This window comes from Barbatula barbatula, assembly GCF_947034865.1.
Source record: "Barbatula barbatula genome assembly, chromosome: 22".
Classification (NCBI taxonomy): Eukaryota; Metazoa; Chordata; class Actinopteri; order Cypriniformes; family Nemacheilidae; genus Barbatula; species Barbatula barbatula.
Window position 1 is genome coordinate 8,086,459 of NC_136785.1, and position 11,960 is coordinate 8,098,418.

The 11,960-nt window shown below is 38.5% G+C and overlaps 3 protein-coding genes across 7 annotated transcripts in view; 1 reads left to right on the forward strand and 2 right to left on the reverse strand.

The window, feature by feature from the left end:
- The window catches only part of myo5b (myosin VB), a 34,790-nt gene extending 31,820 nt beyond the window's left edge, over positions 1-2,970 (reverse strand). For all 4 annotated transcript variants that reach the window (XM_079486183.1, XM_079486185.1, XM_079486184.1 and 1 more), the window contains exon 1: positions 2,500-2,970. In XM_079486183.1, the coding sequence (XP_079342309.1) occupies positions 2,500-2,526 (27 nt within the window). In that variant the 5' untranslated portion in view covers positions 2,527-2,970. The remainder of the gene's footprint in view (positions 1-2,499) is intronic.
- A 1,046-nt stretch (positions 2,971-4,016) lies between these two features.
- On the reverse strand, positions 4,017-7,965 carry cfap53 (cilia and flagella associated protein 53). The gene is made up of 8 exons (XM_079486187.1): positions 7,748-7,965; positions 7,350-7,579; positions 7,079-7,252; positions 6,688-6,991; positions 6,349-6,567; positions 5,576-5,792; positions 5,211-5,313; positions 4,017-5,126 (listed from the first exon to the last, which is right to left on the reverse strand). Exons 1-8 carry the CDS (start codon positions 7,817-7,819, stop codon positions 4,883-4,885), a joined length of 1,563 nt encoding a protein of 520 aa, XP_079342313.1. The 5' UTR covers positions 7,820-7,965; the 3' UTR covers positions 4,017-4,882.
- Positions 7,966-8,326: 361 nt separating this feature from the next.
- chek1 (checkpoint kinase 1) lies at positions 8,327-11,885 on the forward strand. Of its 2 annotated transcripts, none has more exons than XM_079487458.1 (13): positions 8,327-8,483; positions 8,739-8,806; positions 8,890-9,113; positions 9,269-9,333; positions 9,425-9,494; positions 9,700-9,888; positions 9,981-10,085; positions 10,282-10,377; positions 10,494-10,566; positions 10,688-10,853; positions 10,986-11,117; positions 11,210-11,311; positions 11,407-11,885. In XM_079487458.1, exons 2-13 carry the CDS (start codon positions 8,742-8,744, stop codon positions 11,497-11,499), a joined length of 1,380 nt encoding a protein of 459 aa, XP_079343584.1. In that variant the 5' UTR covers positions 8,327-8,483; positions 8,739-8,741; the 3' UTR covers positions 11,500-11,885. The 2 variants fall into 2 exon arrangements, with proteins under 2 accessions (XP_079343584.1, XP_079343585.1); XM_079487459.1 differs by having other exon boundaries at positions 8,342-8,465.
- Positions 11,886-11,960: the final 75 nt, after the last annotated feature.

Consider the following 11,960-nt stretch of genomic DNA (forward strand, 5'->3'; position numbering starts at 1 on the left):
GGTTAGCAGGTGAAATAGCCCTGAGGGCTACCGACAACATAAATGTAAGGTCTATAATGCCCAGTCTAACTTTAGCCTTAGCGATTACTTCATTTACTTTGAGCTACAGTAAAGCCATAAAAGGGATGTTGGAACATGATTTAAACAACCAACGTTGGTCACAACCCACAAGGCATGTCTATAAAACTTCACAAAGATAAAGCCACAGGGTTTTATTACACAAAGGTGAACGTTAAAAAGAGGACCTTAAATGCTTCTCTCAGATTTCCAGATCACCCTTCACCAGATATTTCTGCGTCAGTTACTTTATTAGCATTAACCAATCTAGGTGAGGGAGTGTGTACCCAAAGCTTTACTCCCCCTGGATCTGCACACGACTTGTTTACCAGACCAGAGGTGCTGAGAGACCTTCACAGTGTACTGACGTAATATACAGTGTAATTGAGAAGATGCTATAGGCAAATTTAAATGTAGGTCCAGACACTAAGGTGGGAATATAAAACGATGTGTTGATAAAAAAAGGAAAAATGGGTGTTCTTCTATAACATAGCAAGGCAGATGATGTCACCATGTGTGCTTGCAAATTAATAAACTTGACATGCAGACTACAAGTGTGCGCTTCATCAAATAGGTTGAGTAAAGGGCATTTCAACCAAACACTTTTGGGGCTTAAGGGGGTTTGGGGCTTAAGCAGGGGTGCATTATTGTGCCTCAAATTAACCCCGTTTTTGGAGACCATAAGCTCTTACAACAAAATACAAGTTCAGCAACACAACACAATACATTCCCTCTAGACAGCATCAAACAGCACAATATAGGGGAATTTATATACTAGACTTTTTTGGTATAGCCTTATTTAGCCTATATTTTTTTACCACAGAGAGTACACAGAGCAGTTATGTTGTTATGTGCGATATCATTTTGGATTAACAGCCTTTTGGCAAGCTGGACTAAAAAACAGATGGACGATTATGAACTCAACATGAGGTTGTCTCAAATCCACTTTAAAAAGACAACGCTTTAAAAAGACAACGCTTTGACAAGCTATACCCCTGTCCAAATTATTTTGCCCACCCCCTAACCAATGGAAAACAGCAATCAAGCATACATGGTTGGGATGACATCATTGGATGGGACTGATTTTTTATGAACAGTGTGCAAACATGTTATACAATGGACCATAAGGTAGGACACATGAGCCAATATACAACCTCGGGGCTTTATTGGTGGGCTACAACATCTGATAACAAAAAAAAGACATAAACAGTATAGAAACGATTAAATAAGACCTAGAGATGCACCGATACAAAATGTTTCCACCAATACAGATAGCCGATTATTCAGAGTGATATCTGCCGATACTGATTGTGACGCTTAAAATACAAATTCTTAACTTTCTGAATGTTATTAATTCACATAATGATTTTAACATTAAACTGGTCATGTTTCTAAACATTTTCTATACGCAGAGCACAACTTCATTGCATGTTTCCGTCCTCTATTAATTGACAGGATATATCAGCACTCCTCGTTGGCTGTTTTGGGTTGATAGCAGACACAGATTATTGGCCGAAATTTCTGTGCATCTCTAAGACCACTACTTGTATGGTGAAAGTAAGAGAGTCAACTTAAACCCAAGAGTTCATACATGAAATATTTCATTTTGCATACTAGCTCTGCGGAAACGGAGTCACCTGCGGCATCAAGAGACTGTACATATTTAAATGAAGTACTTTTCGGTCCTTAAAAACCTTTTAAAAGCAATATGTCTTCAGGGTCAAAAGGGTATGAATTAAATTGTCATTATTTATGCCCACTATTGATTCGTATGAGAAATACAAGGTTGACACTTCCGGCTACAACCAGCAAAAACCCAGTTATGCCGTGATGACGCCGTCATCCAACCACACGCTGGTCGTGTATCAAAATCTAGTGAACTGCCTACCTAGACAGCATTTATATTGAATGCGCATTCAAACGTTCGACAAGCGCATCTGAAGCTGAAACGTATCTTATTGTTTTTTTGGGTTCAGTGTGTACCCGTTTACAACAACATTAAACTTGTCGGATCATAACTTTGGACTTTAAATGTTAAGTTTTGTAATATGCCCTGGGCTCTAGGTAGACGGCGGGCTACATTTTGAAACACTATGAAGACCGAAACTACCTGCCTGGTGTCTGCAGACCGAAACCAGCAGAAGCTCACACACACCTGTATTTGTACACGAGACTTCCCTGTTTTATAGGAAGTAAGGGGTGGTCAAAGCAGAACTGCTTGGCTTCAAATAGTTGAATATGACTTTGATATCACCCCTTGTCAATTCTATGATCATGATTAAATTAGATATATTTGATTAGACCAAAATCTAAGTTTGACTACGTTTGCTTCACAGAGTAGCCTAACGTTATTTCAATTGCTATACCACTGTCAGTAGCACCCTAAATCTAAATATTAACATGATGAAATAAAAAAGCTATTCCAAATAAATAAAACCTCACCTTTGAGTAGAGCTCAGTCACAGACATGATCCCAAACACAACACAACTAGTCACATGAGCACCTTAAATATATCCGTTTGAACACGATGATATTCCCATCAAGTTTATAATCCAAATTTCCTATGCGCTGTCACCATGTCCATGTCGTCCCGTTGAGCTAGTTTGTACTTTTGGACTCTCTCTGATGGCTAATGTTAGCGCGCTAGCCGCGCCTGCTCGCGGCAGGTGTATATCACCATAATTGAAGTTGAGTTGGAATCGGCGTTCCCCCTTTTCCTCTACACAAGAACCAAGCTAAAAAAAGAGCATTAATACGATTTTAACTGAGCTATAGAAATTGCTTCTAAAGACTGTATCGCTTCAATAAAAAGTATTTAATTGTCAACGTGCAGGAGTGAAGTTGCTGCCCTCCCTTTTTCCGTCTCCATGGACTTAGTTGATCATGCCGAGTCTGACTGACATGACCGCAGTGGCAGAGTCTCGTGGATCAACGGGATTCAGTGTTGTGCATAGTGACACCTATTGGCCAGTTAATATATTGCACAAATGACAATAACAGACTATGCGAATACATCGAGTGTGTTGACGGATCTCCAACAGAGCAAACTAGACCTGGTAGAATGTCAAATGGGTTCATTCATTAGATTTAAATGTGACGTATGCAGATGGCAAACAAAGACTTGTTAATGCATGACCGCATTAAGAAAACGATATGAGAGCATTTGTTCACATAAAAGCTTTCACCTCGGTCAAGTGCAGTTCAGATACATATTAACCCAGTTCTTGACACCAAACGAAAATGGCCAAGCTGTAAATATTTACTTTCTAGAGTCAGTGCAAATGACCTGTCAAATCTACGTACAGTAGGCCTATATGTGACAATAACATTACAATTCATACTTGTAAAAGGCAGCCTTCAAAATATCAAACTATTTATTTTAGATAGATGACTACAGTATTTGACAAAACCTATTTATCAAACATATGAAGATACTGGGATTGAAAATAATATAATTAATCTTTCATTCACTTAATATCGAATGAACTTCCGTTGGGTGGATAAATGGAAGGAATTAAATACAATACATAAAGTTTGTCAAGATGGCCCTGAACTGGTGTAACTAACCTGGTCTATTTCATTGTGAGCATTTATTAATGTTCAATGCAAAATACTTGAAGAAGTGTTATACGGCAGAAAAGACAGACGACAAGCTTTCCACTCGTATCTGTAAGGTGCAGCGTGTACACAAGTCATGTGTAAACTACAATACTGAGAGAAACAAGTCCAAAATAAAGACACACCAATGACACGATATGACTAAAATAAAAATATATGACCATCTTTATACTGTCATAACTGTTTACATACTGTTTACAAACAAAAACACTTCACTATTATGATTTAGTTTTTCAAAATGCTCAACTCAACACCCAAGCAGTCTCTGTCAACCACACACAATGCAATAAAGAAAGGTACAATAAAAGATTTGTGAGAGATAATACCCACAAGGACTTACCTTGGCATAAAGCTCAGATTCACGCATTTTCCTCTCTTAAAAAAATCCTTCCAGTATCCAAAAACGTACAAATCCCTGTATTATTAGATATTAAGCATTATTCACATCCTCGTGCGATATTTGAAAGGAGTTTATACTATGGAGTACTTTTCTCAATGTTGTATAAAGCCAGAAACCGGCTTGGCTTAAAGTTAAACCTGTCAGAACAGCTAGAGAGAGGGCAAAAAGACGACAGAAATGACATCAGACCAATTGCTCCACACCCATACCACTCCTAAGTCAGGTATTGGGTGTTGACTAACTGCTTTACCATGCTTGAACTGTTGTGGAATCTGCCATACATGCGGTGTGAAAAGGTATCCACCTCCTCACTCCCCTGCTAATCATTAAACCCACAAGCTTATTGGTTTAAAGCCTTTGCTTGTCACATCATTACAGATATAGTCTGAAGTCATTATTTCATTGTGAGGATTTAATACCCGACCATTCGACCCTCATGGAATTGTGTGCTGTACATGTCCCATAGCAACTATGGAGAGTTTCACACAGTTGCTGTCAAAGGCAGCACAAAAGAAAACACACTCGTCTTATGCATTTTGTCCTTGCTATTCACATTCAGCTCATTAAATTGAATGACCTTTCCAAATAATTAACTTTTTAACATGCAACTATCTTCTTTAAAACAGGTTAGTCCAGTCAGACTTGTATTCATTCTAAATACAACCTTTAACATAAGGACAGTTTGTATGAACACACAAACTAAACTCACAGTAAAACACAGGCATCGCAAGTCTATTATGTAAGGGGTTCTAAAAAAAAAACTTTATTATTGATACCTACGCCGTGAATACAATTGATAGTTGATTTTAGGCCATATGTCCACCAAAGCTAGAGTAGGGTCGTTCACGTCTCCTAAACGGGTGAACCACTGTGGTGTTAGATACAGGTCTCGATAGGATGTCCTGAATTTTCTTATTGTAATGCTCCTGGTACATTATACCCTTCTGGAACTCTTGTTGTATCTCAGCCTGTTCCGCTTCACGAAGACGCTGGCGGTGCAACATCTGAGCCAAGAGATCGGCCTGATGCTCTCGAGTTGCCTCCCTTAAACTGGAAATACATGAAATAACACATTTTTATTGTTTGCAACAGATGTCTAGTTGAGTTAATCAACTTTGGTGGATCAAAACTCACTGAGTCTTCTCTTCTTCATCCAGCAATTTATTATTTTCAATAGTTTGGTCGAGCTCCTCTCTCTCTTTGGCAAGCTCTGCCTGTTTCTGCATGTTCTTATTTACTAAAGAGGAACACAATACCAGAATCACTCAGAATCTTCACTTTTCAGATTTATTTTGTTTACATTTTGCTAATATAATATTTTGTCGAATATATATTATATTTATAATATGTTACATTCAATGCTATTTTGCTTATTTTTCTATATACTTTATTATTATGTTCTCAATATATTTCTATATGAATTTTCTCTCTCTTTTGTATAATATAAATATATATTAACATTTTTGTAACCTAAATCCTCCAGAAAAAAAGACGCTTACGCTTTTCCTGGATCTGTAACAGGCGAGTGTCCATGACGTCCTTCACGAGTCGATCTCTGGCTGCCTTTTCCAGACGCCACTGTTCCTCCCTGCGAGCCCAGGCCTGCTGGAGCTCTGACTCGATAAGGTGCCCCATCTCAATCTCTTGCCGTTTTTGCTCCTCCATCTGCTCTGCCAGGTACTGTCGATACCTGCGCTGCTCCTCTCCACGCTCCAGCTGTTCCGAAATAAGCAAAACCTGAGATTCAAGCCAATGTTCCTACAGCTATACAAACTTCTCCCTTATATTAAATACTATTTATGGGTGTTTCTGCAACTACGGGCACATTAAAGTCCCAGCAGTGAAATTTTTTATTTGTATAAAAATTTGTCATATGACGCTTTATAAATGTCATCACACACCTTGAAAAAATATAATTAAAGATTAATGTACTTTAATATAAAATTACATAGCTTTTATAGGTCCAAACACCGTTTTTGTTTGTGTCCCACAACTCACAATATTAGGATATGTAAAATAAGCTAATTGAAGTACAATTTGACATTATTTTCAATGGAATTATTTAATATACACATTAATTTACAGCATCGTAAATGTTTTTGTATATTTTTTGACCTTATAATATGTATTTGAGAAAATTCACAGTCATGTGACATGGACAGTCAAACATGCCCATAGTTGCAGAAAGCCAGAAACACCCGTATGCCACATTAAAATATGAATATTTAAATCACTTTCTGCTGCTCACAGCGTGTTCAGAAGGCAATCATACCTTCTTGAGAACCTCTTCCTGCTTTTCATCCTTCTGTTCTGTCAATAGCTGTTCAAGAATGGTCATATCAAATGCCAGCTCTTCCTGCTGCTCTCTTGCTTGCCTCTTCATCTTCAACCGAAGTGAACGGTCCAGCTGTTTTCTTCGTTTGTCTTGGTCCAGTAGCTTCTGTTTTTGTTCTCTCTCTGACTCCATTTGAAGCATCTCCCTTTGGTCTTGCTGAGTTGCACAACATTCGAAAGAACTATTAATCATTGTCTGAGACTTGAAAGAGAAACTATAAGACAACAACAAGGGTTATAATTATGACTTGAACTGATTTGATTCAATGATTTATACCAGTAACTGTGCCTCTTCTTCCTTCAGTTGTTTGGCCCGAATTCTCTGTTGTTCAGCCGTTTCCATCTGCACCTGCAGGAACGCTACCTGCTCAATGTTGCTCTGTCTCTTTCGTTGGAGCTCTTGGCTTTCACGCTCCTCTTTAGCCAACCTGTCGCTCTCCCACATCTGAACGAACATTCTGTCTTCCTCCTGTCGCATCTGTCGAGCTTCCTCCTGACTACGAATCTGCGATGCACGCTCAGTGCAGATCTCATCTTGTCTGCGCTTCATCTGCACGGCACGCAACTCTTCACTCTGCTCTCTGTAACACATCGAGATGAAATTCGTTTATGTTGTCTTCTGGATGCTATTGTGACCAGATTGTGCTATTTAAGGTCTTAGGTCTTACATGAAGAGCTGGTCAAGTTTGTCAGCAACAAGTTTCTGTCTTTCGCTCTCCCTTTTCTCACGCAGAGTTTTGGCTCTTTCACGCATCTTTGCCTGCCTCTCCAAAACCGTCTCATTTTTTGTCTCAATCTCCGTAAGGAACTCTTGCTCCTCAGACTCCAGCAGCTCACGAAGCCTGTGAACAATGACATAGAAAAGACATTTAAATCGTTCATTGCAGTGAAACAGTATTTATTAAATAGTAGGCCTCTATGGGGTTATTCCGTTCAAACCTTTCTCTCCTTTCATCAATACCCATATGGTACTTCACCATTGCTTCCTGTAGTTGTCTATCAATAGTAGCCGACACCATTCTGCGTTGTGTGTTTCTCTCCCATTGCATTCTTACATCACTGGAACTTTGATCCCTTGTGAAGTCCAGAACCTCATTCCGAACTGCCTCCTGTTTCCTTCTCTCCAAGATCAGATAGTCTGTGGGTCTTGATGAAGCATTTCTTGCTCTCTAAAAAGTACATATCACTTATAAACATCTGTAAAGCTTAATATTAAAACAGATATAATACAAATGTATTATATACTTGCTTATTTATTTTATAAACATCCAGCAATAACATCCAGCAAAGAAATATAAAATAAAATCTATCTCTAAATTTAAAAAGTATCAACTCACCACTGCCACTGAATGAGGTGTGGGCCCAGTAATTTCCCGACATTGCATTTTGTGTCGATGGGTTGTCAACATGGTAAAATTATATATTTTTTCTCGATCAAGATTAAAACAGTATTTTCTCAAACACCAGCAAAGCACTGTGCACTTCTTCAACTTTGTTTGCGGAACTGAACTGATGTTGCCATAACAACGACAGGCGACACCAACTGGACGTTTCCCGCAGCTACAGTGTGTGATGACACACAAGCTTATATGCACATAAGACATTTAAATGCTAAAACAATTAAATTAAATTCTCTTCGATTTATTGTTTTATTTAAATATAATTGTACATATAAATATATGTATGTATTGGTGTAAATAGATTTTTGTCATATTTGTTTGAATACTTCCACGTTTTCACTTAACGCGTCCCTGTCTGACAAACAATTTGCGACGGAAAAGATGGATGTCAAAAACTGTGGCGTTAAAGGGACCGACACAAACGTAATAATGATAGACGTTTTCTTATTTTAAAGCTTTCTTGGCGCTTATCTTAAGCGCTACACTTTTATTTTGAAAACCTTTTCTTGTGCGAACGTTGCTCTCTTCATTGCGCTTCCGGTGATGTCACAGCTCCAGAACGCGCCAAGTTTGGACTGGATCTGTGTTTATAGCCAGTGTGTACAAAATTAGCAAAGCACCTTAAACCATCTATTTTACGACATCTGCAGTCCAGGTATACCTGCCTCATACGGTATGTTTATTAAAAAACTGACATAAAGGAATCCCTGACTAACGTTAACTAACAGCTCAATAGGCTCTGACGTTTCTAAGTCAACAGTTGTTTATTTATTGATGTTTAGCATGAACAACACTTTTCATGTATTTACCAACACTCGTGTGTACTGATTAAGTGCTCAATAATGGATTTTATTGACAGTAATGCTTTTGCGAAGATTGTGTACTTTTGTGTCTCTTTTTTTTTTGACTCGTCGCTGTTTTCAAACAGGTCATGGCTGTGCCTTTTGTTAAAGACTGGGATTTGGTGCAGACTCTCGGGGAAGGAGCTTATGGAGAGTAAGCGGCCAAGATTACTTTTCTTATTAGTTTATTCTCACATGCATGCTTTAAACATCTGTCAATTTACTCTAAAACTTTAGGGTGCGACTGCTGGTAAACAAGAAGACCGAAGAAGCTGTAGCAGTGAAAGTTGTAGATATGGCTAAAGCCAAAGACTGTATAGACAATGTGAAGAAAGAGGTGTGCATATGCAAGATGCTGTCACACCCCAATATAGTACGTTTCTTTGGGCACAGAAGTGAAGGAACGACACAGTATATCTTCCTAGAGTACTGTAGTGGAGGGGAGCTCTTCGACCGAATCGGTGAGTTATGGAGAAGCTTTGGATGGACAATGTTATTTTGTTGGTTTTGTATCATTGTCTTATTTAATGTTCATCTGATGGTGTCTGAATGCTTGTGCTTATTGAATATTCAGAAATACTTAAAATGTCATTTGTTTGCTGTAACATGGTAACAGAGCCAGATGTGGGAATGCCAGAAAAGGAGGCACACAGATTCTTTCAGCAGTTAATAGCAGGTGTGGTGAGTGGCATTTTTTCTTGAATGTGTTTTATGTTGCTGTTTACTCTCCATACTTTTCTTGTCTTAAAGTCCAACCTTCTGGCATTCACAGGAGTATCTTCACAGTCTTGGGATTGCGCATCGTGACATAAAGCCTGAAAATATTCTTCTTGATGATAAAGGTACATCTGAATTTTTATTTAATTTGAAAGTGACGTTATGGGTGTTGAAAATTATGACATGTTTACCTTCTTACTGTGTAAAGAATAGAACCTTAAGAAAACGTCTACTATCATTTACATGTCACAAACCTTGTGTAATTAATTATGAGTGTCTGTTTTTTATATATTTTAATAAAATAAAATATACAATCTTATGATCTGGTAGATAATCTAAAGATCTCTGATTTCGGACTGGCTACCATGTTCCGGCACCGTGGCAAGGGGCGTCTTTTGAACCGTCTGTGTGGCACTTTGCCTTACGTTGCTCCTGAGCTGATGTCACACTCAGCGTTCCACGCTCAACCTGCAGACACTTGGGCTTGTGGCATTGTGCTCACTGCGATGTTAGCCGGAGGTAGAGCAATGTTGTCTTGTATGTGTCCGTCGGTGACCGCATTATCATAATTTCTCTCAAGCTTCTGGCTATTGTAATGACTTGTTTTAAAGAGTTACCGTGGGACCAGCCGAGTGAAAACTGTCAGGAGTATTTGGATTGGCTGGAGAAAAAGCACTACCTGACACCCTGGAAGAAAATTGAAGCTATACCCCTCAGTAAGTAGAAATAATTTGAATCAACCTAGTAAACAACCTCCCAGAATACTTTAGCAACTGTGTAACAATGTTCTAACACTTTAGTATCTGCGCAACTATATCATGGCGAGCATCAGCATCACTGTAGCATTGTGATGATGAGATTTGCATGGGGTGATGCTGAATTCAGAAAATTCTTGTTTATCTGCTTTATCAGGTCTATTATCCAAGATGTTACTACATAATCCAGAAGATAGGATCACCATCCCTGAAATTAAGAAACACCGTTGGTTTAGCAGAAGTTTCAAGTCGGGTATCAGCTTTTATACTGTATTTTATTTTTACTCCATAACCCGGTTATGTGGTTCATCAATGCTAAGTAAATCATTGCTTACTGAATTGATAACTAACTCTGAATTCTAATCACAGGAGTAAAACGGCAGAGTGAGACACCAGTAAGCAAAATATCACGGACTGACTCTGGGCTGGCACGCAAAAATAGGTCAGTAAGCCAACTTAAGCCATGTGACAGCAGAGTGACAGTTTACTATGAAGTGATATCGTGTTCAGGAATGTATTAGGCTTTCAGGCGCTTATGTCTCACTTGCTGCATGTTTCTTCAGTGATGACAGAGCACAGATCTCCAGTTCTCAGCCTGAGCCACAGCCATTATGGGAAGAGAAAGAGGTTTCTGTGTATTCTGATGTCAGTGTTAGCTTCTCCCAGCCTGCCTGTCCTGATCAGATGCTTCTGGGCAGCCAGCTTCTCGGCACACCTGGTGCCAGTCAGGTAAGTTCTGATGTTTAGGTGTTTTGTAGTTCTTCTAAAAATATTTTATTCTGTAATGGTTCTTCAGTTAAGTATCTTCTCTTGTTGTGTTTGCCTTCATTGAACTATGGGTAATACGATTGTTACCCCCAGAACCCATGGCAGAGGTTGGTGAGGAGAATGACCAGGTTCTTTACAACTGTGAATCTGGAAGCATCATGCATTGCTCTCCGTGATGCCTGTATAGCTATGGGTCACACATGGAAACAGAGCTGCACCAATCAGGTAATCCTCAAATGAAACCATAAAAAACTACTCCTGTATTCGAAACCGTCTAATGATCTGATTTTGTTATTGTTTATTTCTTTTGATTTTAGGCGACGGTTTCCACTATGGATCGCCGCAACAATAAACTGATCTTCAAAGTGCACTTCTTGGAAATGGAGGAACGCATTCTAGTAGATTTCCGTCTGTCAAAGGTATAGACATTATTTAATTCTAATTTGCGTAATGAACTGTTTAAAAGTCCTGTCTTACAAAATACAATACAAAAAACGTTTCTTTTGTATTTCAGGGAGACGGTTTGGAATTCAAGAGAACTTTCCTGAAGTTGAAACAGAAACTGTCCGACATTATTAGTAACCAAAAGGTTTTACCGTTGATTTGATGCATGTCTGCATTTTATGAAATGCATATTCTTCTTTCTCACATGCATACACTAAGTTTGAATTGCGGAACATGTGTTCAGTTAGATATGTTTGTAGATGTTTATGTTCGTCTGTCTCTTTTTCTGTCTGATTCAAGGAGTGGAGAGAAAAGGTTAGTTTATCTGTTCATTAATGTTCTGTTACTGTGAAAAGACTGTTCAAGACATCTCTGATTCAATAACTAAAAGATGTGAGGTTCTTAATGTTAAAACTCTTTGCAAATAAATATGTTGTCTAATAATGAGGTTTGGATGGGTCAGCTTTGTTGCAGTGTGCTAAGAAACCTGCTGCCCCAAGGTAATGAATCATATTCAGCCTTCATTTTATTAAAAGTACAGCATTCAGGAACTTTGCTTACAAAGCATATTTTTCCAAAATAGCATTTTTCAAGATTTATACACTTAAACCCATGTTAACTTGT

What these genes read in the sequence shown, in the direction of transcription:
- cfap53 (XM_079486187.1), bottom strand. Translation starts at nt 7,819, where the DNA reads ATGTTGACAACCCATCGACACAAAATGCAATGTCGGGAAATTACTGGG. An exon ending in AAACTTGACCAGCTCTTCAT is followed by an intron (nt 6,992 to 7,078) that starts GTAAGACCTAAG and finishes GATGTGTTACAG; the next exon opens with AGAGCAGAGTGAAGAGTTGC. An exon ending in AAGAAGAGGCACAGTTACTG is followed by an intron (nt 6,568 to 6,687) that starts GTATAAATCATT and finishes TGTGCAACTCAG; the next exon opens with CAAGACCAAAGGGAGATGCT.
- chek1 (XM_079487458.1), top strand. Translation starts at nt 8,742, where the DNA reads ATGGCTGTGCCTTTTGTTAAAGACTGGGATTTGGTGCAGACTCTCGGG. An exon ending in GGAGCTCTTCGACCGAATCG is followed by an intron (nt 9,114 to 9,268) that starts GTGAGTTATGGA and finishes ACATGGTAACAG; the next exon opens with AGCCAGATGTGGGAATGCCA. An exon ending in TAGCAGAAGTTTCAAGTCGG is followed by an intron (nt 10,378 to 10,493) that starts GTATCAGCTTTT and finishes TTCTAATCACAG; the next exon opens with GAGTAAAACGGCAGAGTGAG.